At 33.3% G+C, this 26,835-nt stretch overlaps 2 protein-coding genes across 2 annotated transcripts; one reads left to right on the top strand and one right to left on the bottom strand.

Moving 5' to 3' along the window:
- Nucleotides 1-1,937: 1,937 nt before the first annotated feature.
- Nucleotides 1,938-10,485, top strand: LOC114736011 (leucine-rich repeat extensin-like protein 3). Its single transcript, XM_028923801.1, has 4 exons — nucleotides 1,938-1,943; nucleotides 8,672-8,767; nucleotides 9,321-10,061; nucleotides 10,215-10,485. The coding sequence occupies exons 2-4, from the start codon at nucleotides 8,674-8,676 to the stop codon at nucleotides 10,244-10,246; spliced, it is 867 nt and encodes a 288-aa protein (XP_028779634.1). The 5' UTR covers nucleotides 1,938-1,943; nucleotides 8,672-8,673; the 3' UTR covers nucleotides 10,247-10,485.
- A 1,117-nt stretch (nucleotides 10,486-11,602) lies between these two features.
- On the bottom strand, nucleotides 11,603-14,647 carry LOC114736021 (nonsense-mediated mRNA decay protein 2-like). Its single transcript, XM_028923811.1, has 6 exons — nucleotides 14,631-14,647; nucleotides 14,238-14,435; nucleotides 14,017-14,157; nucleotides 13,778-13,847; nucleotides 12,889-12,952; nucleotides 11,603-12,112 (listed from the first exon to the last, which is right to left on the bottom strand). Exons 2-6 carry the CDS (start codon nucleotides 14,388-14,390, stop codon nucleotides 11,755-11,757), a joined length of 786 nt encoding a protein of 261 aa, XP_028779644.1. The 5' UTR covers nucleotides 14,391-14,435; nucleotides 14,631-14,647; the 3' UTR covers nucleotides 11,603-11,754.
- Nucleotides 14,648-26,835: the final 12,188 nt, after the last annotated feature.

The following is a 26,835-nucleotide window of genomic DNA, read 5'->3' as shown; positions in this document are numbered from 1 at the left end:
TATTGCATTGTCCATGTGCAACGTTGTTTAAAAACATCGCGACCATTTCTTCAATTCCTACATACTTAGACTTGCGTAAACCATGTTCCTCCAATTTAGCACATAAGAGGTGGAAAATACGTTTATCCACTCTAAACATTTTATGACATCAATCATTGTGACTTGCCAAAATACCTTGCAACCATAAATTTCCTGTCTGCTAAGCAGGGCTGTTGAAACATATATATTTCACAATAATGACCCACCAATGTATCTACTGCTTCATATTGTGTTAATTCATTATTAATCATGGATAATCATGTTGAATGGTCATCTATATTCCCTTCATTCCACCATGAATCGTTATTCCAATTCTCCAAAGTATCTTCATTCCATGGTGAATCATCATTCCAATTGGCCATTATACAATTAACCCTATAACTGTGATCAGAAGAAAGTGTAAGCATTATAACAAGGAAGTAAATATTTTTCATACTATAAACAGATAACCCAAACACATAAATGACAAGTAGAAATTAGCAAATATATTACATACTCATTAATTAAGTTCCTACAACAGGCCACTTCAGTTGATGGTAAAACAGAAATCAGTTCAAGTTAACAAGTACAATAGCAATAGTGAAATAAGTAAGTCCTAAATTGTAGATCCCTTCCATGTGTCTAGGTCTTGTGCTGTTGGTATGAACCACATCAACAACTTGCGTTTATTATGCATAAGTGTCAAATAAGCTCGCCTACCCACGTCAACTGCGTAAGCATCTTAGTACATGCATAATATAGTTGATCGTCATCATTAAGTTCTTTAAGGTCAGCCAGGTGTGCCAAAACCTTGTCAACTAAATGGGGATCATCATTCAATGTTGTTGCTCACTACTCAGAAGCAACTACGATAACATTGAGCCTATCAACAATTTTAGTAGAGGCAGGAACTTTTTTTCCTTGTTTGCATCAGACGTCTCACCTTTCTTCCTTTTTCCATAGCTTCCTGAACCACTGGTCCACTACTCGCAAGGTTGTTTATGTTACAACCGGCTAAGTCTTATGTTACCCCTGTACTGGCTATTGACCTAACACCAAAATTTTCATTCTCACTATCCCCTGACCCTTCTTCTTGGTCCAGCTCGAGTCTATAAACATCCTCCTCTCTTCTGTGTCAGCTTGTGGAGTAGGTGCCTGCTGAGGCTGAGGCTGATGGTACATACATATAGTGTCCCGAAGCCATAACATCTTTGAATATTTTTATCAAATCTGATGCAAACATCAACCCCTGATGCCTAAATTTCTTGAAATTGGGGTTTACCTGTATTAACATAATTAGGCAGAATTAAGCAATGTCTGAAGTGATATTCAAAATTAAAACTCAATCAACGCAAATAGTTAACAGTAATTTTCGTTGACACCACTCATCAAGACCAACACCTTATTTGTGGTTGTATCATAACCAATACTAGTCTTTCTAGACATCAGTGGTTGCCACAACTTTCAATTTTTTCTTCATATGTCAAATCTATTCTTCAGTTGTTTCCTGTCATAATTTTTCCCGTCCCTTTCCTTAAAATTCTTTTCAATTTTACTCTAATCGGGCTTTGTAAACGATGTTCCTTGATGTTCCTTTTGTAGTATTTTCTTGACATAAACATTGATTAGAATTTTAGTTGTGTAAGGATTCCATGTCGCTTTTCCTTTATCATTATCCATTTCTTTATGAAAAATAATCAAGATAAGACTACCTGAAGCAAGCAAAGCCCAAAATTTTTTTAAATAAAAGCTATATTATGTAAGAAATACATTGTATCCAAACAAAAATATATGTTATTTGCATAGTCTTCTCAGCTAAATTACAGAAGAAATCATAAGACATAAATAATCTCAAAAATTGCGTGTTATTTTCCTAATATTATTATACATGGTTTTGTTATCAAAATTCCAAATATTATCATCAAGTAATAAAATATACCTTTTAACACAACGTGCCCACCTCAATTTCAATGTGTAATTTTTTTTTTCCAAATTTTTAGAAGTAAAAAAAGAAAGGTTTGTAAATTATTTGAACACAGCCGCAAAAACAACATCAACTTTGGTTTTAATTTTATATATGATATTAATAAATTTATATTAATATCAATTGATGATTCACATTGATGATGATTGTTAAAATTTTTATTTATTTAAATTATGTAAAATCCCAATTTCTCCCATTGAATTTTATATTTCTTATTTCATTCTATTGTTTTAAAGGTTAAAAAAAGCCTCTTCTACTAATAGTACCTGACTCAAATTCAGTCAAATTTCAACCAAATTTGAACAAAATTTCTCACTTAAATGAAAGTACATTTGAACCAATTTTGGCTACTCCTCTTTCCACATAGATTTATAATTTTATTACCCCACCCGAATAGCAACCGAATGATTAGTATACAATATACATCTCTAGATTAAACAAAAAACCCAGAATAATAAAACAAAATCCAATCACATATACACTATCACATCTCCAGAATGATCATCACAGTATGATACTGATGACAAATAACCCAGGATACAATATACAACACCAAATCTGTAGCTTAGAATGTCAACTATCTAGCCATATATAGATTGATCCTTCAACAGATAGTTAAATGCATTAATCCAATGAATTAATCCAATGCATTAATCCACCAATTAAACATGTGGGAGAAGATGATTAAACCGAGTATATGGCGGAGCAATTCAAGCAACTATCGATCAGAGGAAGAAACAGAGCACTACAAAAAATAGAACGAAAAAAAGAGAGCAGATTGCATAGGAAACACGACCAGGATGAAAGAGAACGGTTGAACCAGAAATGGGTTACATTTTCAAGCTTCCACCGGTGACGAGAATGACATCATTCACGGAGAGTAGGGACGACGGTAAATTTCAGGCAAGAATAGGGGATCAAAACCGTTAACCACATTAGCTAACGCATAGATCAATGCACACACAACTCTAGATGTTTAGGTCAATCACATTTCCCTCCATATTCATTGAGTCCAACAGAAAAAGCAAGACAAAAAAAAACCGGCTAACCTGTAACAGATCAAACCACCCAAAGGCTGCCAGAGGCAGATTCGACAATGTATTGTACTGGGACGCTAAGATCTCCACGCACAACTCACATGCACCAGCAGATGAGGGCGACCTCGGTTGGAGACAGCGATAGCAACTCAGACAAGGCAATAGCTTCAAAGTTGTGATGAAGGAACGGGCTCTAGCAGGCCACGCACACCTCACACCCAACATGATGACCTTAAGTCGGAGACGCGATGGAGCTCATGATGACCAGCAACAGAACTACTGGGGAGGAGGTGACGGAGTTCGTTGGGCGGAAGAAGAGACGAGTCATGGGTAATGACTAATGAGAGCTTTGGTAATAAAAACAAAAGTGAATAATGAGGGAATGACGCTAGAAGTGAGAGAAAAATAAAGAGGGGAATAAATTCTGACATACCACCACACAACGGTCCAATAGCTGAATAAGCTCTTCAAATAAGCTCCTCCTTCTAGCTTAATTTGAAACGCATGGTGATCCAGCTTATAAAAGACAGGCCCAATATGTCATAAGCCCTCCAAAATATGATATGATTTTTCAATCGTGCTTCTGTCCCAAATAAGCTACTTATGGGCCAAATTAAGCCCTCCCAAACAGGCAAGTTATTGGAACAAAAGTGTTATGGAGTATTTGGAAATACCCAAAAGTATTTTTAAAAGGTATTTTTTGGCAAATCAAAATAGACTTCTTCATATATTTCTTTCGTATATCGTAAAATCACTTTTAAAATTATGGTTTGGTTTCTACTCAAACACCATCTTAGAAATTAAAAAAATATTAGCTATTTTCGTTAAAAGACTAGCGTTGGTTGTTATCGGAAAAGGAAGGCATTGTTGTTTTTCTCAGCACTTTTGAAGTAATGTCGAGTTAGGAAAAAAATTCTGAATAATCATAACTCCTTAAGAAAAATTTCATTTTAGATCACTGTAACTAATTAATATTAGTTAACTCTCAAAACCTTTTAAAATTTCATTCAATCCTGAAACTAAAATAAAATTAAAATTTAAGGATAAAATTACAATAATACCCTTTTCTATTTTTTTTAAAAATATATATTAATTGTCATCGGAGTTTCGGTGGCCAGTGGATTTTTTTATATTTCACAACATCAAATACAAGCGTTTATAATTTTTATGAATCATCGAATTTGGATTGTAAGTTACTAAATTTTTATTGTAAATCGTTTAATTTCACTTATTCATTCATACTTAAATACTTACATCTGGGGATGTGAGTTCATTTATGTTTCTTGTGAATAGTCAAATTTCAGTTGTAAATCATTAATTTTTTGTTATAAACATTCGAATTTCACTTTCTCATTCACACCCAAACATTTACATTTGAGGTTATGAATTTCATTATTTTATTTATAAATCACCAAATTTTTATTGTAAATTACTAAATTTTATTTGTAAATTATTGAATTTCAATCGTTCACTTATATTTGGATACTTGCATTTGTTCTATTATATATACTACCTCCAGTCCTAATTATAAGACTGTAAACGAGGTCTTATAATTAGGACCAGAGATAGTATATATATTTTTTGCACCATATGACTAAATAATTTGATTGGCTTGGTGGTCACAAGCACTAGTGGCTAGAGTTCCGTTGACAATTAATATTTATTTTTTTAAAAATAAAATGAAAGAGTATTATTTAATTTTATTTTGGTCCAAGAGAGTTGACTGAAATTTTAAAATATTTTGAATGTTGATTGATATTAATTAGTTACGGTGGTCCAAAAATAAAATCTTCCCTAACTCCTTCGTTGAGATACTTAAAGCCAAAAATGACCCTTAACTCATAAATAATTAATACTACCATGATTTAAGATTTAAGAGGATATTTTAAAGAAATTAACACATCTTTTTGATAAATGACTAATTTAATTATTTTTTTAATCTTCCTAAATTAGTTAAATAAATTTTGTATTAAGAAGAGAAACTAGTATTACTATTACTACACACGTCCCAATTGGCAAGGGAGTGCTTGATTTGAAAGGAGCAATTGTTAATTAGCATTATTATTGCATAGAAAATAGTTAGGCATCTCACGCAGATCCCAATGTCGTATAAGTCTAGCCAAAAAAGATATTCTATGAAAGGAACAAAACCTAAGCCCCAGTAATAGTGTCTGCCGCTCACATGTCGCACATCAAATATCTCCCACTCGCGATTATTAAACAAACCCCAAAAAGCAGACGAAAGGAGAAAAGGAAGGATCCAATGCCCAGTAACATAACTCCTTAATCATAAATATATTCACGCAGAAACACACACACATATATAAGATACATACATGTAGCAGTAGATACCTAATAGTTATTCAAGTACTAAATAAGAACTTATTTTGTAATGTAAATTACAAATATAATAAATTTTATATTAAGTGCCGAAGAAGTATACATGTTTAACATAAATATATACACACATATACCCACAACAAAGCCCCTAGTTTGAAGTTGCTAAAAGGGCTTGTGACTGTTTCTCGTAATGGAAACCATTAGCCATGGAATCATCCGCAGACCAAACAAAGATCCCATGAAGCTTTTGTTCGCTCTTAAGCCTATGACAAGCTGTGAAGAATCCACCTCCAGGACTTAACCCTCCACTTCCATTACTTATAAAACTCACCAAAACTTTCCCTCCTTCGTAATTCTTGCTCTGTGTGTTAAAGTAATCAATGAGCTGAGACACGCTTGTTCCTTTATCATACGCATAGAATTGAAAGTTGACGTAATCTATGAGGTTCCCATACTTGTTCCATAAAGCCTTGTAATGGCTCTGAATTTGGGGATCGTCGTATGGAGCGATTGAAGCGAACTTGATGACGCCATTGTTCTTTAGGGTTTTGATTAAGCGTCCGATGCACTCAGAGAAAGCGTTTGGATCTGATTTGAAGTGTTCGTAGTCGATGTCGATACCATCTAGGTTGTACTGTTTGATTATGTTTGTGAGTGATGAAACTGCGTTGGAAACCCATGAATCAATGGAAGATGGGTCGAAGTATGCATGACCACCTCCGACGCTGTCTCCTCCCAGACTCAGAGCCACCTGAAGCAAATCAATACACACACACCACAATTGATTTGATGTTCATACTATAGTACTCTTCCGGTTTTTAATATAGGACCTAATTTTTGAGTTGATTTTGGTTCTAAATATAAAACCCATTTCTCATAGTTATTAATTTTCTTTAAATTACCCCTATGAATACTCCCTCAACCATAATCAAGTAGAAGAGGGAGAGGAGATATTAAAAAAGACGATTATGGTATTTTAAGAAAAATGTGTCACTTTACTTATAATTAATTAACTTATCTAACTTTTTTAATCTAATCAAATTAATTAAATGGGTCTTATATTAAGAATCGAAGGAGTAATATAAAGTGATTTTACGTGTTATGTAAAGTACGTACCTTGACATTAGAATTCTGGCTTTTGATGGAAGAAACGTGGGAGGGATTAAGATTCTGAGTGTCCCAGAAAACGTTGAATTTGCCGTTGGTTGGAGAAGGAGAAGAGGAGGTATCATAGTCAATAGCGAAAGAGAGAATGAAGTGAAACTCCACATTTGGGTTGATAGGGACATCGGAGAATTTGACATTGTTGAACTCAGCTCCTATGTATTCTCGAAAGATGCTTGTGGGGGAAGCTTGAGTTGATGCAATGAGGAGGAAGAAGAAGAAAGCCTGAAGGAAGAAAAACTTAGAAACCTCCATGTCTTTTAATTAATGGAAGACACTGTGAGATTTCAGAATTAAACCGCTGGTATAGTACGAGTAAATGGTATGTACTATATATAGATATTTTCGACTTAAAAAACGACTAATATAATAGTCAAATGATGGATTCCACAACCATTTGCTGTGTCTACGTTGAATTTTCTTTTGTTCTTTTTTTGGGGGGGGGGGAGGAACAGACAAAATTATTGACATTCATCAATCAAGTGCCGTCTCGGTGCATCTATTTGAGGATGTATATGTTTGGTATGTTTCTTTCTTTTCGATCATTCAAATATTTTATATAAAATTTTTGTACTTCTTGATATAAATATATAATTTTTTTAATAAATGAATTATATTCATATTTTCACCTTATCGTTGAACATCAGATTGGGTGCTCATTATCATTAGCTTATGGGTTTAAGGTCAAACAGGTAGAATTGATTTGGCTGAAACGGCAATGCTTGGGCGTTTAATGTTTTGGCAGGCACATTATACAATACAAAGCATAGATTTTGAACAAGAATGATGATTTGGATGAGTATTACTCCTCCGGTCCTTATTATAAGACCCAATTTGACTTTTTATTTGGTCCTAATTATAAGACCCAATCCATTTTCTCTCTTATATTTATGCATTTTTTTCTAAGATAATCATTCTAATAATGATAGTTTTAGCCAATACACTTAATTAGTAAGGATATTTTAGGAATAACAACACTTATTTATTATAAATAGCCAACTTAACTTACTTCCTTAATCTCCTCAAATAAGTCAATTGGGTCTTATAATTAGGACCGGAGGAGTATTATAAACCCTTCAGATTTGACTAAAAAGATGGGCTACCTTGTAGGTTAAACAAAATTAACCTTAACCCAAGGTTATGTGAACCCAGCCCAGTCAATTTTTTTTTTGTTAAGTGGGCCATTCACCAAGTTAGGCCCTGATTTCTATCGCTTCAAAGTGGCAATGTTGTTTTTCTTTTTCCTTTTTCCTTTTTGTATATTTTTGGTAATTCCTTTTTATGTTCCTAACCTATGAGGTGGATGAATAGATGATGATAGTAGAGAGAACAACAAATATAATGTCAAAATAACTTAAATAAATGCAAGTAAACAAGTAAAACAAAAAACCAACAGAAAGCAATTAATATTTCATTATTAGTGACATAAATATCTCTTCTCATGCAGTGATTATACTACTCTCTTCTCATCTTTTTCTCATATCATCATTTATCTCATTGCTAGTATTTCTTTCTCTTATTTTCTCCCTTGTTAGATAAGAACATACTTAAAAATAAAAGTTCAATTTTATATATCTATTGCTTTTAAATAATTTTAATTATTTTCTTAAACTGCATGATTTAGTTAAAGGGATCTCATAAGAAAGAAAGGACGGAGTATTGGTTAATTATATACATGTTTCTGGAAGCCGGATGGGCAAAGTAATTAGATTACACTTGATCATGTATGTCTCTAGATCTAGTACTTTGAGTGGCATACAAGCAAAATAAAGTGAGTGTGTATAATAACGAACATATTCCCCCAGACAAAGTAACTAAATCACTTGAATTTTATAGTTTCTGGACTGAAACACACTTTGCTGCACACTGTTACTTGCTTATAACCAGCAATAAGAATCAGACAGGCGCCAAAATTAAAGTGAGAATGAATATCATCTTTTTGAATAGTTTCCCACTTTATTGCACCTACATATATGTGTGTACCCTTTAACTCCACTTCTCTGCTAAGCGTCTTTTCTTGCTTCAGATAGGGGCAGAATCCAAGCTTGCTTGCAAACTTGAACTGCAAATTTGTGAGGTTTCGATATAATACTCAAAAGTTATTTTGGGTATATTGATGATAATGCAGTAATGGATTCAACAAGAGATCAGTCACTGAGATTCAGACTCAGCATTGCAATTCTATGTTTCTTCCTCGTCGCTTCCTCTATTGTCCTTCTTTGTGGTAAGTTTCACCGCTGTGCCAGTTTCGTCTTTTTTTAAAAAAAAATTTGATGGGTTGTTATGCGTTCATTATATGATTTTGCTTGTTTAATTCCGCAATTTTTACTTTCTGTGGGATCTAAAACTCTGTAATTGCTTGCACTCTATTGGTTTGCTCTTATTACGTGTATCTTTGACACTTTGATTAATTATGCATGGCACAGTTCAAATGAAAATGTCCTTAAAATTAAGAACTTATATTCTCTCAAGTCAGTAGCAAGAGAAAAGTAGAAAGAAGATATCAGATTTTTTTCAAGAAAAAAAAATATATGTATAGGAAAAAAAGGAACGTATTGCATTAAAATTTCCCTTTTAAGAAAACCAAGTTTTCCATTTCTCTTAATATTCTTAAATTAACATAGATGTTCAGCATGCAAGCTCACTTCTTGAACTCCATGCAACGTACAGAACCTAGTTTTAGTTTAGTTCACGTCAATGAAGTTTATTTAGTGTTAATAAGCCTATAACAGCTTCTCTCTTCTTCATTCCTATGAAACTCTTGTCTTGATTCGCAGATACAAGAAGCCATGGTCAGATATTCTTAAACATCAAATTAAACCATAGAATCTCCTCCTCCAGCAAGCCATGGAAGAATCTGAAATCTCTCAAACACTTCTTAGACCCCAGAGACATTAACTCCCCATTATTCAGCTTTTCAAACTTTGATGATTCCTATGGCTCTCCTTCTTCTTCTTCTTCTGTATCACTACCTCCGTCCAGTTCACAGGCTCCTCAGCCAACCTCGTCTTCTTCTTCTCCATACTCTCCGGTGCTCACACCTCCAAGTCTCCCTGAATATTCCCCCATCTCGCACCCTCCTCCTCATGAGCATCACCCACCTCCCCCTCCCCAAAACTCTCAAAGCCCAAGCCCACATTCAAAGCACGGCCCAAGCCCACCAAAGACTCGCCCAAGCCCACCAATGGCTTATTCGCCTCCTAATGGTTACACACCTCCGCCGTCGGGCACAACCACATCGACTCCTCCCCCACCGCATAATAAAAAGCCGCAGTCTTCGGGTCACTGGTGTGTTGCGAAGCCTACTGTTCCTGACGCGATAATCAAACAGGCCATGGATTATGCGTGTGGGTCAGGTGCGGATTGCAAGGAGATTCAGCCTAATGGGCCGTGCTATGAGCCCAATTCGATGCTGGCCCATGCTTCGTATGCCTTCAACAGTTATTGGCAGAACAGGAAAGCGTCCGGAGGCACTTGTGATTTTGGAGGCACTGCTATGCTTGTCACCGTTGATCCGAGTAAGTCTTTTTTTTAAAAAAATTAAAAATTTGTTTATTTTTGGTAATATGTCATATCAATTATATATTTATTTATTTTAAATCAATAATGACGAGATGTTATCAAAATATCTAATATCTAATAATGATTCACATGGATGTTCATTGGTGCAGGTTTTGGGAAATGCCACTTCATGATGAACTAGCTACCTCAAGGCTTTTACAATGAAACTTGGTGGGACTTAAATAAATAAAATTCCAATTTATTATTTGCCCACACACATATCAATATATGTTGAGATTTTTTCATGTAACTTTCCATTTTGTTGCTGTACGTACATGCGCAGCTCTGTATTGCCCCTTGGAGTATTGATGGCTTTCCCCACTTTGCCCTTTTACTTTTTAAAGAATACTTTTTCTCCCCTTTGATATGGGTATTTTGCTATATTTCGTTTATGAGAAAATATTTGGAGAGATATAATTATCATGACTATAATACTCCTCCGGTTCTAAATATAAGACTCTTATACAAGTTTGTATAAGGGTCTTATATTTAGGACCAGAAGAGTACTGTATTTATCTACGGTAAAACCAACAATGTTGCTGAATAAAGTAAAAAGAATCTACAGTTATGAAGCCAGAAGGGAAAAAAATTTACAGCTCTAATTTCGCGAAATCTACGTTAAAAAGCCTTTTTCTTTCTTTGGTGTTTTCTGCTTTGTTCATTAATATATTTTAATTAGATATTGACTATTTAAAAAATTGATAAACATGTAAAATAACAACAAAGATATATAAAAACTTTTATTTAAAAGATAATAAAATTAATTTTAAAAATAATTACATTAAGATATGGGCAAATATCAGTGATAAGCATTGCCAAGCAAGACCAAGCACTAAAGAAGCAGCCAGAAAATGTACCAGTTACTGGCAATTGTCCTTAATTCTTTACCCAACTCACGCAGTTCATTTGCAGGGTGGGGGGTATGAGAATAAGTGAAAACTTCAATAATTTTGCCCCTTCACTTTTCCGACTAAACAGTTCTTTAAACTCAGCAGCCTCTGATATATACAAAATCTCTAGCTATTGACGCAGGAAAGAGTCTTTCCAGCTTGTTGCACCTCTTCACCACTAATTTTTTCAGCTTCCAGAAGCATCCTGATACTTTGGTATTGGGTTCATTATTCTGCTGTTCTCCCTTCTCTTCAACAAGTTCCTCCAATTCCTCACAGTCACTAATGCTCAAGAAACCTTACTCTGGTAGGCTATCATGGATGGGCAATCCAAAGGAAACAGAGACTTCAACTTTCCAAATCATCTCACCGTTAAACTTTTGAAGGTATTGAGGGTTCAACATTTTTCTGGGAATAGGACCTGGCCATAGCTCATGCCCAGAGTCCAGCTTAACCTCTTCTAAGTTCGGGAGGAGATCATACCGAATTTGTCAATTTGGGACAACCCAACCAATTGGGCAATTTTTCCCCCAATAAAACTGGGCGATTAAAAACTACTTTTTTCCTTTAATTTTCTAGAAATAATAAACAAAACACTTTCCTTAAAATCTTAACAAGCTTGTATTACTTACCTTCAAGTGAAAAATCTAAAAAAATTAGTCAGCGGCATAATTTGTATTTACAATATTAAAAAAAAAAAAACAACAACAACAACTAACATGAAAGCTTTAGGTCTATCCAAGAGGTTTATCACAGGAAGCTAATATTCATCACAATCGTAATCACATCCATAATCATCATCGTAGCCGTAGTCATCATCATAATAATCGTCATCATAGCCATCATCATCACAATCACCACCACCACAATCTTCTTGCCCTGCTTCACTCTCATCACTATCATCTTCTCCCTCTTCAATCTGAGTTTGTTCTTCTTCTTCCACTTCCTCTACCTCTTCAGCAGAAACTTCTCCCTCTTTCTCTACAACTTCTTCAATATCAGTTTCAGTTTCTTCATCCTCCTCTACCTCTTCAACAGAAACCTCTCCTTCAACATCAGATTCTTCATCCACCACCACCTCATCATCATAATCATCATCATCATCTTCTTCTTCTTCACTGTAAAAATTTTTACAATACTTGAAGCCGAAATCCAGCAGAGCATATAAGCTTCAATATGAAATCTTAGAACACATCGACTAATAAAACAAGAAAACAGTTGCATAATTGCTTCCGGAAGTTCATTTTTAAATTTCTCAGTTTGATGATTTCTAAACAGAATTGCTCTTCACTACTGCAAGATATTTTACCTAAGGACTAAAGTTTAAAATACGTGAAGTCAAAATCAAGTAGGGCATGCAAACTTCATGATGATCCACGTATTCCTTCAAACCAAATGCAGCTTGACACTGTAAAAGGTGCGCATTTAAAATGGCACTTACCTGAATAAACCTTGAATAGTGAAGCATTATATTTTCTTAGCTTGGCGTAATATTGATGAAATCCAAGAGAGAAGCAAAGTGAACTTTGGTTCCAGAACATTCCTTACAATTTCTAACAAAGAAAACGTCATACTCTCTATTTCTCTACATATATACTCTATAATCTGATGTTTTCTCCCAGTTTTCGGTCACAGGTGTGATTCCAAAAGCTGCGGGCTTCTACTTCTTTCATATGTACAAAATCTCGAGGTTTCATGTTAAACATCCATGCATATGCTCCAACTATCCATTTCTTCAAGCGCCTGAGCCCTATCTTACTGGCATTTCGCATGTAGAATTCATTTTCCTTATCTAGCTGCTAATTTTGGCTGGACTTGACTCGACATTCTGGGAAGTCTCAGGTCAAGAACAAAATGAAAAGAAATAAAGAACAAAGGAAAGAGAGAAATATACCTGTTTAGAGAGTCTATCTCTTCCCTGGCCAGTGAATTCATTCTATTGTAGCCAGCTCCACAATCTACAACAGATTGTCAACAATAAAATTATCAAAAAAAAAAAAAAAAGATGCAGCTTGATTACATCTTAAAAACACAACCAAAAATCTTAAAAACACAGAACCAATGTCCAATAGTAAAAGGAACTAGAGGTTCGAAGGGGGGTACGCGATAGGAAATAACAATACATGGCAAATAGTCATTCATAGTCATGTGAATTATTTTATTAGAAAACAGACCAAGAAAAAAATTACTCCTCCAATCCTTAACATAGGACCTAATTGAAAAGTTGATATTGGTCCTAAATGTAAAACCTGATTCACATGTTTATCAATTTTTTCCCAAATTAACTTGGTAGGACAGTAGAAGGGGGAAGAGTTTTTAGAGAGAAAAGAAAAGAAGGTAGGGAAAGGAGAATCTAGAACCAGGATCTGTAATTCTAGATGAGAGGGATAGCTTTCTGAATAATACTTCATATATTCCTCAGAGTCCTTACATAATAGGCTTATATGGTCAGCCTCCAAGTCAGCAACAACTACCAGATAACTCCGAAAAACTGAATAATAGTAAAAAGACATAACTGCATATAACTCCTACATATGACATAATAGATAACTAACATAAAAACTACCCTTTGATCCCACTTTTCTTCCTAGAATAAAGCAGATATGGATGCTGGTTCCTAACATTAACCCTGTTGATATTTCTCCAAATAATTTAAGTTCTTTCCAATTGCCAAAATGGGGACAAAGCCCTCAAGAATGACTATAAATGCCAATTAACTGCTTTGTAAATTATTGCATGCTAAAAAGTAATTAGATTAATGTGTAAAGTTGTAAATAACGTACAATCATATTCGTCCTTCTTGAGAAGCAGTCGCATCGTTTTCTCCCGAGCTTTAATCTCCTCCTCTTTATACTGCAAGAATGTTATATAAGTTACAATAGCCAACAATCAGCGTTCTCTTCCCCAAAAACAACTAACACCCTTTCAGTTACACAATTATTTGCAATTTATTATTTTTTTTATAAAAAAAAATTCTTAACTGTGTCATGCTCCTTTGAGAGATTCAGGGGGAAAAATTTACCTCATACGCTTGCTTCCATTTGAATGGAATTTTGTTGTCTCTCATTTTCTCAATCACTCCATCGGTGTTACCAAAGCGCGCCTCATAAAACGTCCTCCACAATTTATCCGTTACCGAACTCAAATCTATTTCCTGCGAAACCTTATCAAAATAAACAATTCAGTATTGTTGTTCCCAATCATAACTAGACTCCTCACATTTATTTAATAAGTCCATCTTACTTTAGTAGCCCCTTCCACATACTTTAACTGGTCCACAGAGCAGAGAGGCAACATCAAGTCGAGAAGATACTCGTCGATTTCACCAACATTTGCCAGACTCCATACATTATCGATCCATTTCTTGACACAGAGATCAACCAGTGATGGCACCATCTTTCTCCGAAAAATTTTCCCTGATATTCTCCAGTCACGCTCGCCCTTATCAATAATCATGATATAGCATTAACTACCAAAAAACCTATTTATACGTAAAGTAGCGGAGACCATAACTAAGACCAACTAGTAACTCGGTTCACTAGGATTCCAAGCCAGCCCCATCATAGTTAAAACCAACAGTACGGAAAAATATAAATACTGACATAAGAAAATCGCCAAGAATGAATGTTCTTCCACCTTTTTGCCGAAATCTCGGCTGCGAATGAAGAAATTAGCGGAAACCAGAGATTCCGAAAATCTTGAGAAAAGCAATTTCCAGCGATCGATCATAATGAGAAATAATTTCATCAAAGTTATCTGTCATAAACGCTGAATGCATTCAAGAAGGATAGATGATGAGCCAACCGCCTCTAGGCGGAGTGGCACCTAGTGTGTGCGTGTGTTGGTAATGTGCGGGCTCGATCCCGCCCCTCATGTAACCAAAAAAAAAAAAAGAAGGATAGATGATGAGGTGAGACTAGGAGCCGTATAATGACTGGAAGGAAGACGAAGATTTATACTTACAGAGTGGAATTTCTCAGAATCTCTATTAAGGAACGATCAGGGCACTGAGGAAGCCAGCGAAAGAAGCATGCAGTATATGGCGCCGGCCGGTTAGCTCCACAGGGAGTGTTTGAACATCGTCACTTTTTAAAGGAAAAGTGTATATTTTCTTACAAAAAATATTTTTAATTATTTACTTTTAAAATAGTTAATTTTAAATGATAATTTTTTGTAATAATAATGATTGATTTAAAAATTAAATTTAATATTATAACATTTAATAATGTTTTATCAATATTCAAGAGTTTAATATCATTATTTTTGTTAACTTTTTTAGGGTTCGAAAACTAAAAATTTACTTTTTAAAGTTAAGAAATCAAAATAAAACTTTATGTAAAATTAAAAGACCAAAAATATCATTTAGCTTTTTTAAAAATTATTTTTTCACAGATCAAAACAAATTATTTATTATATATATATTGTAAATTTATTTTTAAAATCATGGTTTAATTTTAATCTAAATATCTCTATAGTTAAGAACGGGGATAAACAAAATGCTTTCTTAAGAAAGTGGGCATTTTTTTATTAAAATACCAGTAAAATTATTTATTGAGTCTATTTTTAAATTGTATTATCTTATAAGCACTGGCACACAATTTTTTTTTTGCTGAAATACAAAATATTTTTGACGAAAAACAAACTGGAAATTGGGAGCCAAATAATATCTTATCACTGGTATCGTTCAATGACCTCATTGAATGTTCTTTTCGATCTTCCTCTACCTCTTTTTGTAAAACTCCATACTGTCTGATTTATCCTCTTCACCGGGGCATCTAATGGCCTTCTCTGCACAAGTCTAATCTAATGGCCTTCTCTGCACATGTCCAAACTACCTTAAGTGATGTTCAACCATTTTCTCTTAGATAGATGCCACACCGACTCTCGCTCTAGTATTTTCATTTCGAATCTTATTTTTTCTTGTATGACTACACATCCATCTCAACATCCTCATTTCTACTACCTCAACTTTGTGCTCTTGTTTCTCTTGTTTTTCCATTATTGCCCAACATTCACTACCATATAACATACCTGGTCTTATAGTAGTCTGATAAAACTTTTCGTTAAGCTTCTCAGATACCTTCTTATCGCAAATAACTCTGGTAGCCTTCCTCCACTTTAACCGGCCAGCTTGTATTCTATAAGAAATACCTCTATCAATTTCACCATCCTCATGTACAATGGATCCTAGGTATTTAAACTTTAATACTTGAAGAATGATATGATCCCTTGTCTTCACCTTCAAATCACCATTGCCTTGCCTTAACCAAAAATTGCAAAGCATATATTCTGTTTTGTTCCTGCTCAAGCGAAAACCTTTCGACTCTAAAGTCCTTCTCCATAACTCCAACTAGAGTTAATCTTTTCTTTTGATTCCGTCACGAGGACTATGTCATCTGCGAAAATCATGCACTTAGGGATTCCTTCTTGAATAAGCTTAGTTAGAACGTCCAGAACAATATTAAACAAGTAAGAACTCAAAGAAGATCCCTGATGTGGGCTAACCTTAATGGGGAAGTCCTTTGTCTCACCTTTAGGAGTTCTTACACTAGTGGTTACCCTCTTATACATATCTTGTATGGCTTTGATATAAGCAACTCATATACTTTTTTTTTCCAAGACCTTCCAAAGTACTTCTCTTGGCACATGATTATAAGCTTTTTCCAAGTCAATAGAAACCATATGTAAATCCCTTCTTTGACTCCTATATCTTTCCATTAACCCCCTTAGTAAATGGACTGCTTTAGTTATGGATCTTCCTGGCATAAATCCAAATTGGTTCTATGAAATAGAAGTTTTCAATCTCAACCTATGTTCAATCACTTTTTCTTACAACTTCATCGTATGGGTCATAAGTTTGATCTCTTTGTAACTCGCACAGTTTTGAATATTTTCTTTATTCTTATAAATAGGAACTAAAATGCTTTTCCTCTATTCATCCAGCATTTTCTTGGAGCGTAAAATTTCATTAAAAGGTTAGCCACAATTCACCCTCCTTGCCTAAACATTTCCAAATTTCAATAGGAATACCATCAGGCCCAACGGCTTTACCATGTTGTCTATTTTCTTGAGAGCTGCCTTAACCTCTCTGATACAAATCCTGTGGTAAAAAGCCAAATTCCAATCATCTTTGCTAATTAGCAAGTCTTGTGAGTTCTAAGTCGCACATTCACTTCCCTCATTAAATAACTTGTAAAAATAAACCTCACATCTGTCCTTAATATCACCAGCAATAACTAGAATTTTACCATATTTATCTTTTATACACTTTACTTGGTCAAAATCTCTCTTTTTTCTCTCTCTTTGCTTCGTAATCTTGTAAATATTTCTTTCCCTCACCTTTGTTCCTAACTCTTTATAAAAGTCCTCATAAGCTTTAGTACATACTTCATTCACTACTCTCTTCATCTCTTTTTTAGCTAAACGATACTCTTTCCAATTTTTTGCACTACTATACAAATGTATGGCTTTAAAACAATATCTTTTCTGTCTGACTTTCTCTTGCATACTCTTATCCTACCACAAAGTCTCCTTATCTCTTTGACTAAGACATCTAGATTCTCCCAAAATATCTTTAGCAACCATATGAACCCTCATAGTCATCTCTTCCCATATAATGCTCGTATTTCCCTGTAACTCCTAGATCCCTCTCTCTAAAAGGGTCTTTTTAAAAAACTCCCGCTTCTCACCCTTTAACTACCACCACTTGACCTTGGGGTTTACCACTTGATGATACTTTTATCTGATACTCTTAAAACACACATCAAAGATAAGTACTCTATGTTGGGAAGTCACCCCATCCCCAATAATTACTTTGCAATTAGTACACAGTCTTCTGTCCAGGTTCTTAACTAAAGAGAAATTAATATGTGATTTTGAGGCTTCACTCTTGTACGTGATTAAATACTTCTCTTGCTTCTTAAAATAAGTGTTGACAATCTTGAAATTGTATGCAAGAGAAAAATCAAGAATAGATTGTCCTCTATTGTTAAGCTCCCTAAAACCAAAACCACCATGAGCCCCAGCAAATTGTCCTGCTTCTTTGCCGACATGTCCATTAAGATCCCCACCAATAAAATTTTTTTTCTTCAAGTGGTATGCTTTGAACCAAGCCCTCCAACAAAACTTATCTTTAAGTTGTGCCTCTACCCCAACCTAAGGTGCATAGGGATTAATGATATTGATAGTATCCTTTCCAATAATTACTCTTAAGGATATTATTCTGTCCCCAAACCTTTTAACCTCCACCACATTCTTTTTTCATGTTCCATCAATGATGATACCAACACCATTCCTTGCACTCACCTTTCCTATGCACCAAAGTTTTATAATCTCCAAATTCTGCAAAAATTTCTCTAGCCCATTTAGTTTCTTGGAGCCACAAGATGTTAATCCTTGTGTCCCTCATAACTCCTACTATATTTATAGATTTCTCACTCAAAGTCCCAATATTCCAAGTGCCGAATCTAATCTTGTTCTCATGAACCAACTTCTTTAGCCATCTCTGTCCAAAAAAATGCAGTAGCTCTTGCTCATTTAACACTATATCCGGGCAAAAATGTAGTGGGTCTAGCTCACTTCTCACTATACTTGAGCTATACAGCGTGTTATTTCTGGGCAACAATCTAGCAGTAGCATAATTACTTCATTGATCCATGTTCATGAGATTTGATGAATTTTTACATTAGTTGTCAAGGGCCTAGCACAATCCTCCTTCGTAATCCAAGCTAATATGCCTTAATTATTGTTACTTGTATGATCCTTTGGAATTGCAAATATAGGCGGCTTATTTGGGAAATGACAGTTTTTTAATGTAAATAGATGTGCTGGCTTCTGTGTTTGAGCTTTTATATTTAATGCATTCTTATCAAGCTTATTATATCAACTTATGCTTGATCTTAAATGCATAAATATAATTACAGAGGTCTATTTTTTTGCTCTTCAACTTAGAGTCTCCATATTTTTGTTGCTTTATAGCCCTCTTACATACAATTTTTCAAATTTCCTATGTATACGCTCTTGGATCATTTGATGCTTGATTTCAATCCTTATTTTTTAATCTGAGAAAATGGAGATTGATGTCTACTTATAAATGTGGGATAATCAAGATTAATGACTATTTACAAATGTGAAAAAATTGAAATTGATGCCTCCTTATAAATGTGAAAAAATGGAGATTGATGCTTATTTACAAATATGAGAAAATCGATATTGTTGCCTATTTGTGAATGTGGGAAAACTGAAGTTGGTGCCTATTTACGAATGTGAAAAAATTGAGATTGATGCCTCCTTATGAATGTGAAAAAATTGAGATAATGCCTCTTTATGAATATGAAAAAATTGAGATTGATCCCTATTTATGAATGTGGGAAAATTGAAAATCGAGGATAAATAAGATTCACCAATCTCAAACAAATTGTATACTGATGTTCTGATTTCTGGACCATACAAAAATAGGTGTTCTCGATATAGGACCCTAAAATATGTGATTTTTGTTAGCTGGATTGGGTGCTAGCTTGCCAATCAATTTCCTGTACGTATATCAGGAGGTAGCCATTATTTTATACCTAACTGAAATATGAAATCATGTATTTTTTTTCAATAGGCGTCTGTTGGTCAGATCATACAATCTTTTTAACACAAAACAGTTTATTTACAGCATCTTCTAAGGGAGCTGCCGTCCTCTCCCGTTCCAACATCACGCTGCATTGCCTTGTTGGAGGCGTATAGTGAGTTAGGCTTTGAGTTCAATCTTCTTTAAATCCATGGTTTTAGTAATAATTTTTCCGTCAAATAGTTTTTAATTTTTAAACACTGCTGCATGCTGTTATTCTTTGCTTATGAAACTGCTGAAGCATGGTTGAACTTTTCTTTGGCTGACATTACTTACCATGGTGAGATGCCCATACATCCCATAATCACCTTATATAACTAGCATTGGAATTGATTTTTCTTTTGTGAAGTTCACTTTTCAACAGCCTGCCTTATATCTGTGTTGCTGTCATATTTGAAATCTTTGTCACACTTGCATTTATGGATCCAGAGTTTTGCTTTTGAATCTCAGTCATGTGAGGTTCCTTTTCTTGTTGAACTTGCAGTTTATGCTTTGTTTAACCGTTATTCAAATGCAAATTTTCTTCTCTATGAGACAGTTGTGCCACATGTTACTTGTCTCATAGCATATTGACTGATCTACTTGAATATGATATGTAAACTGCCGGGATTGAGCCATCCAATATGTCTAGTACCATAACTTTTTTTTTTCCCCTTGTACTTTCAACTGTAATCTAGTGTTGTTCAGATCAGTTTAGTTCTTAAAATGTGAATCTGAGTAAGTTTGTGTCATTCTTTACTGCTTTATTTTACAAGAAATTGATTGGAAGGAAGACAGGATCAATGCAATGTGCTCTGCTAGACTGCTATACTTGGCACACGCGAGACCTTTCCAGAGCCAAATAGACGTTTGTTAGAGAGGTCATCTTCATATTTCCTTCTTGCTTTCCCCACTTTCTCTGCTAGATCCATTATTGATGATATATTACCATGCTTTTCTTCAGTTGCATTATCTTCATAGTACTTTTCTCATTTCTAATTTACAGGGGAGTTATGATCAAAGTTTTCATGATAAAGATCTTACATAGAATTAACATTCACAAAAGTTTAGTTATTTAACATTCACAAATAAGCATGATATTATCAAAATCTCCTCATACACTAACAACACAAGTCATCAGTCACAACTCAAGATAAAAGCATAATAAAATAATGATTACTGTTTTCAATGATGTTTGGAATATTTGAATATTTCAAATATGATGAAATAACGTTGCTGGCACCCTCTGAGGGGGGGGGGGAATATTACAGGATTGAAAATGACTGTGCAATCCTATGTGTCCTATGTGTCATGATCTATCTAGATCATGACCATTGTCCTATCTTGTCCTATCTTGGAAGAAAACAATTTTCCATAGCTTTCCTGTAGGACAACCAAGATCTCAATCCTGACTATTCATGGTAATGATCTTGAGATTAGCATTTTCTCTCCCAAAGAAGGGTTGGATAATTAAAAGAATAGGACTTGTAAGGAACAAATACTAGTAACTTTGCTTGACAGCAACCTGTGTGTGGTTGAAGTTTTAATGTTTTGTAAGAGGTTTATAGAGCTAGATGTAGGTTGGAAAGACTTTTTGATGTCTCTGATGAGTATGGAGCTTTCTCTGGGAATCTAGGGGCTTTGAACTTTGATTGAGGCTTTAGAAGTACAGCATTCTATATTACTGCTGTTTTTGGGTTCTAGCTGGAGCTTAATGCAATAATATTCAAAAGATGCAAGTCCTTTTGAGATGTGGAGGGATGAGTTGATCCCCAGATTGAAGACGGTGAGAGTGAGGATTCCACTGATGACGATAATATAGATGTCAAGGCCAACCGTTACCATGATGCAGAGAATGAAATAGTGGTACAGTCCTTTAAAAACAGTTTTCAACCGTAATATAGAAATACAAAAAATAAGCATGTGAGAAAAATTTTAATTCGAATTCCATGCATAAGTACTTTTGGGGATACAACATTGAGAGGGTGAGATTTTTTTTTTTAAGAGTTAAGGTGCAAATTTGTCTCCAAAAGTTTAAAATCATAATAATATCATCTTATACTGTTAAAAATATTAATGGTCGATGATATTAGTTTATTGACACTAAGGGAAAAATTTAGAGCAGATGAAATTCAATTAAGAAATAGCAAGAAACCTCAAACTAAAACAAACAATAGGCACAAACTGCTCAAAAAATTATATGACGGAGACAAAATTGGTCAAGGCATCTTGTATTAAGAACAAAAGGGGAATGTTCTAACACATCGTCATCGATGTGACACAGGTTCAAGCATAACTCAATTAAAATTGTCAATAATAATGCAGGAGTTTTGTAAAATCTAATGTTGTGAAATTCCTTTTGAAAATCAAGTCATTTATTGGTTGACAGTTTTAAATTCCATTCCATGCTATTTAAACTCCTTCCGCGGTCTGTACTAGTTATAATTAATGTTTAAGTTTCAAATCATTTTGATGACGATGTTCAATAGGGAGGATTAAATTTACAATTTCCCAGTTATTAAGGTTTTTACATGTCATTAGGATACAAAATTGAGGTGAGTTTACAATTATTATTTAAACTGATATTTACAGTTTATTTTAGAAAAATTTGTCCGAAACTTCTCCATAATCTTTTTTTATTTATTAAAAAAGGTACTTGTGTTTATTGCCTTTCAATGAGGAAGCCATGAGTTATCAACCGAACCGTTGCTTTCTGCTTTCCTCTTTAAACATAACTGAGCGTACCAATAATTTCTCACTGTCAGTAATAATGGTGAATGAGGACACGAAAGTTTCGTAGTTGCCTTTTTTTTTTTTTTTAGATAAATTTCGTAGTTGAAAATTTTGGATCATATATGAAGTTTAATTTTTTTTCCCCCATTCTTTAGCCCTAGGCTGAAGATAATAATAAAATGACAAGAAACGAAGGAATATAAAGGATTCGAGTTCAATTCGTTACAAAATTACAAATGATAAAATATATATTTTTATAAGAATTAAGTGTGCGTGCCTGTGTGTCCAAATTTATAGAAAATGCAGCAATATAATGAGTGTATATTAAATTCGCACTGGAATTATTTCCTCAAAAGTTACCTCTCTCCATCGTAAATGTTGTAAAAATTATTCAAATACCGTTTGTTTGAATCTTAGCATAGTTACAATATAATGTTAAAATAGGTGCACAAAATTAGTACTAATAGCTAAAGCCAGGTTGGCTTAATTGGATGTAAAGCAATTTAGAAATTACTTCAAATTAGGACAAACTTTTACATTCTTATATTTAGGGGTTTAAGTCTCTTTTTGGTACCAACCTCTTTCAAATTTGTCAATATTATGTAGGTATCTTTTAAGGTTCTCAGAGATATTATAAAGTCGAAAGAGAATACAACGTATAAGGCCAAAATAATTATAAAAAAAAAAAAGAAACAGAGAGGATATGACATTGCAAAATTATATTGGGCTCCCTCTTTCTCCCTTTCCTTTAAAAAATCGTGCAACTTCAATTCTATAAAAAAATTATCCTAAAAATTTTGAGAAGGTTCAACTATCTAAAAAATAATTCGCAAACTTTTAACTCTAAAATCCTCATCAAATTTTTTTATTTAAATATAAGAGATAAATAATTTTTCTATAAAAATTTAAAAAATTAGTTAAATTAATAATTTGTAATAAATACATATAATGCCCCCTTTAATTTTTTTTTGTCAACACCCATTTAATCCATTTGTATTGAAAATCATGTCCATTTGTAAAAAGCTCTTTTACTATGTATAATTAATAGAATTGTTTGGGAAAAAAAATATAAATTTAGGGATAAAATTGATTGATATCTTTATATATATATATATATATATATATATATTTATATATTAACACACTCTCTACCTCTATTATTTTAAAGGTGCTTGCTAACTCCGAGATGCAAATCTTTGATGAAGTAGCCTTGTAGGGTTTAACATTTTAAGACCAACAATGGCGATTAGCCTATAGATTATGATATTTTGAATTAAACCTGCGTCTTGCTTGCCAGATCCTAAACCTGACTATCAAACAGAACCTTGATTGATAATTATGGAGAAAAAGTTTGGATTAGGAATATATTTGGGATAGTGACTAAATTCAAAGAAAAAGACCTGTCATTCACAATGGCAGATCTCATTTCTTGTCCATACTACTCCTATTCTCTATTATTTTTTTAATGCCTCGATTCTCTGCCATAAGGTTTAAAGTAAAGAGCCTCACATGTCATGCTTTAGCCACAATTATGACTTTCCCTACCTTCTCCCTCAAACCCTACTTTTTTAAAATTAATTATATATAATTTCCTAAACTTTAGATTATATACATATAATTTCAATTCACTAATATAATGTAATATAAACAGTGAGTTTGCCTTTATACATATAATATAAAGTTTAGAAAAATGACTCAAGTTTTGCATTTGTATCAATACTCAAGAGACTTACTCCTCCGATCCTTAATATAAGACTTATTTAAGTAATTTGATAGGAAGTTAGGTAAGTTAGTTAATTATAACAAAATATGACATGTTTTTCCTAAAACACTATAACTATCTTTCTTAATATTCTCCCTCCTTCTTCTACTTAATTATAATTGAAGGAGTACTATAGGAGTAATTTAGGAAAAATTGATAAATATAAGAAATAGGTCTTATATTTAGGAGCAAAATTAACTCAATAATTAGGTCTTATATTAAGGACCGGAGGAGTACTTATTTTCTCCCATTGAGCTATCTGATGAGATTCATTTTTAGGTTTAAAAAAATGTTACAGAAATGGAGGAAAAGGGTACGTTAGAATGGTAAAGAACAAAGGCCATTTATCCCTTATCAAGGTTTATGAAAAGGGATCGCAATTAAAAAAAAAAATTATAATAATTTTCATTGATTTGTAAAAAAATTATGATTGAGTACCAAGATAATCGTAAAAAGCCATGTGAAAGAAATGGTGTTCACATGATGTTATATTTGAGCTATAAAGGACATCATGTGGGGTAACAATTAGTGTGAGTTTTATTAAAGATTGAGATAAAAGACTTCATTAAAAGGAATCATCTACATTAACGATCATCCTTGGCTCCTTATTTTGTTTCGCTTAGTTCTGGCCAATCTAATTGAGTACATGCAATATGTAGTTGGTATAAAATCTTGATTTATAATGATATAATTTGTATTAAAAAGTCAACTTCTTTCACATATTTACTTTGGAGGTGTTTGGTAACTCCTAAAACCATTTTAAAAAACACTTTTATGTAAGTGAAGATAAAATTTTTCTCACGTACTCACCGTATACACCATATATATAATCACTTCTAAAACGAGCTAATCCTAACAAGCAATTATTCTAACTGAGCTAAGATTTTTATATGAGAAAGAATAAGAGGAAATGTATTCATGATAAGTTTAAGAAGAGATAAGTTAGAAATGGTTTAGAAATAAAAATTTAAAAATACATCATAAAATTAAAAAGAACAGAATGATGAGTCTCTTCAATTATTAAGTGATGGGTTTGCAAGTGTGATTGTGAAATTGAGGGGAATATATACATATATAAATATATCTCCTTATTTATATATTCCATCATCATCCATTCACGGGTCGAATAGGAAAAAGGCAAGAAAGAGCCACTAGCTGTCAAAACATGTTCTGTGTAACATAAATTAAACCACGTTGTCTTATTATTTCTACGTCTCTTGTCCTTAAAATGCTGACATTTTGGACTCTCCAGCTTTCCTTCTTTGCAATATCTTATTGATTTCTAAATTTGATTTCAGCATTTTCCGTGAATCCAAACCCATCAAGGCGGTGGCTGAGATGATGATTCTGTCGTTTCTTTCTCATAAAAATTCTTTTTACTATTTACTGTTCATTATCAATTATGACGTGAAATTGGGACATAAAATTAGGCATAAGTTTATTTACTCATTTTCTCTAAGAGGATATGTTACATATAAACTAGATTTTATATTTAAAACTGAAGGTAGCAACCTTTATAATTGGGTAATTTTTATTTGTCTGTGACTATGTTTTCGTTGTTTTCAAGTTACAAGATTTATTAAACAGAGCAAAGTAAAATGTAATATATTAATAGATAAATAAAATTCAAACATCAAATGCAACTAGCTCCCTCATATTATAGTACTCTCTCGGGTTTTTATTATAAGCTTCAAAGACAAATAATAAACAATTAGTTAAAATTAGTTAAAAACAATAAATATATTAAAAATATACTTTTATTTTTAAATATGCCCTTATAATAAATGAAAAAAAATGATAAAAGAGAATGTATGAAAAAAATGTGATAAGAGAGAAATAATTAAAAACAATATTAAAAAAAAGTATATTAAATATTAAGACAAACCTAAATTGAAGCTAATAAAATGGACCATAATTCTTTTCAAATTTAAAGCTTATAAATAAGACTAGAGGGAGTAACTTATAATTTTGTTTTGTACTACCTCTCTATAAGATCTCGTTTGCAATCATTATAATTAGGAACGGAAGTAATACATTGAAAGGTTTTAAACCCCTGACTCATATGTATAATCATAATACTTCACTTCATCCTAACCAACTGAGTTAGCTAATTCATATTCAAGCACCATCATCATGTCGCACATGGGTGGGACTCTACTAACTTGATCTCTTTCTATTACAAGTGGCAAATATGTTTACATAAATTAAATTTCGGAACTCACCAATGCAAATATATTTGCCTTAAAAGTTTAAAGTGCACTTACAAAAATATTTACAAATTACACATCTTTTAAATATACGAGGTGCATTTTAACCGATAAGATTAATATTTGTTGACTTCTTGCATGGATTTTTTTTTTAATAATATAGGGCTCAAATCCAAATCTATATTTAAGAGTTTTTGAATCATTTTCACTCTATATGTGACTGTTTTATATGATTTCTATTAACAAGTTTCACAATTTTAGTTAAACGCAAGGAGTCCATGATGAATGAAAGTAAGTAAGAAAAGCCTACAAACCAGGGGATATAAAAAAAGTACATAAATATTGCCACTAATTACTACGAAAAAACATGTACACCGCCCTTAAAAATCTCATGAAAATCCTTGAAGTCAATCAATCATAATAAAAGATGAACTAATTTAATTGCAACTAGCAGCACAGTGAGATTCATAAAAATGACAAGTCTCTATCCGTCCGTGACTCCATTATCCTATATAACTAGGGCGTCACCCTCTAGGGTTTCCAACA

This window comes from Neltuma alba, unplaced genomic scaffold, assembly GCF_004799145.2.
Source record: "Neltuma alba isolate B1F8T4 unplaced genomic scaffold, ASM479914v2 tig00013281_pilon, whole genome shotgun sequence".
In the NCBI taxonomy this organism is placed as follows: domain Eukaryota; kingdom Viridiplantae; phylum Streptophyta; class Magnoliopsida; order Fabales; family Fabaceae; genus Neltuma; species Neltuma alba.
This window is presented reverse-complemented; position numbering and strand designations above follow the sequence as displayed.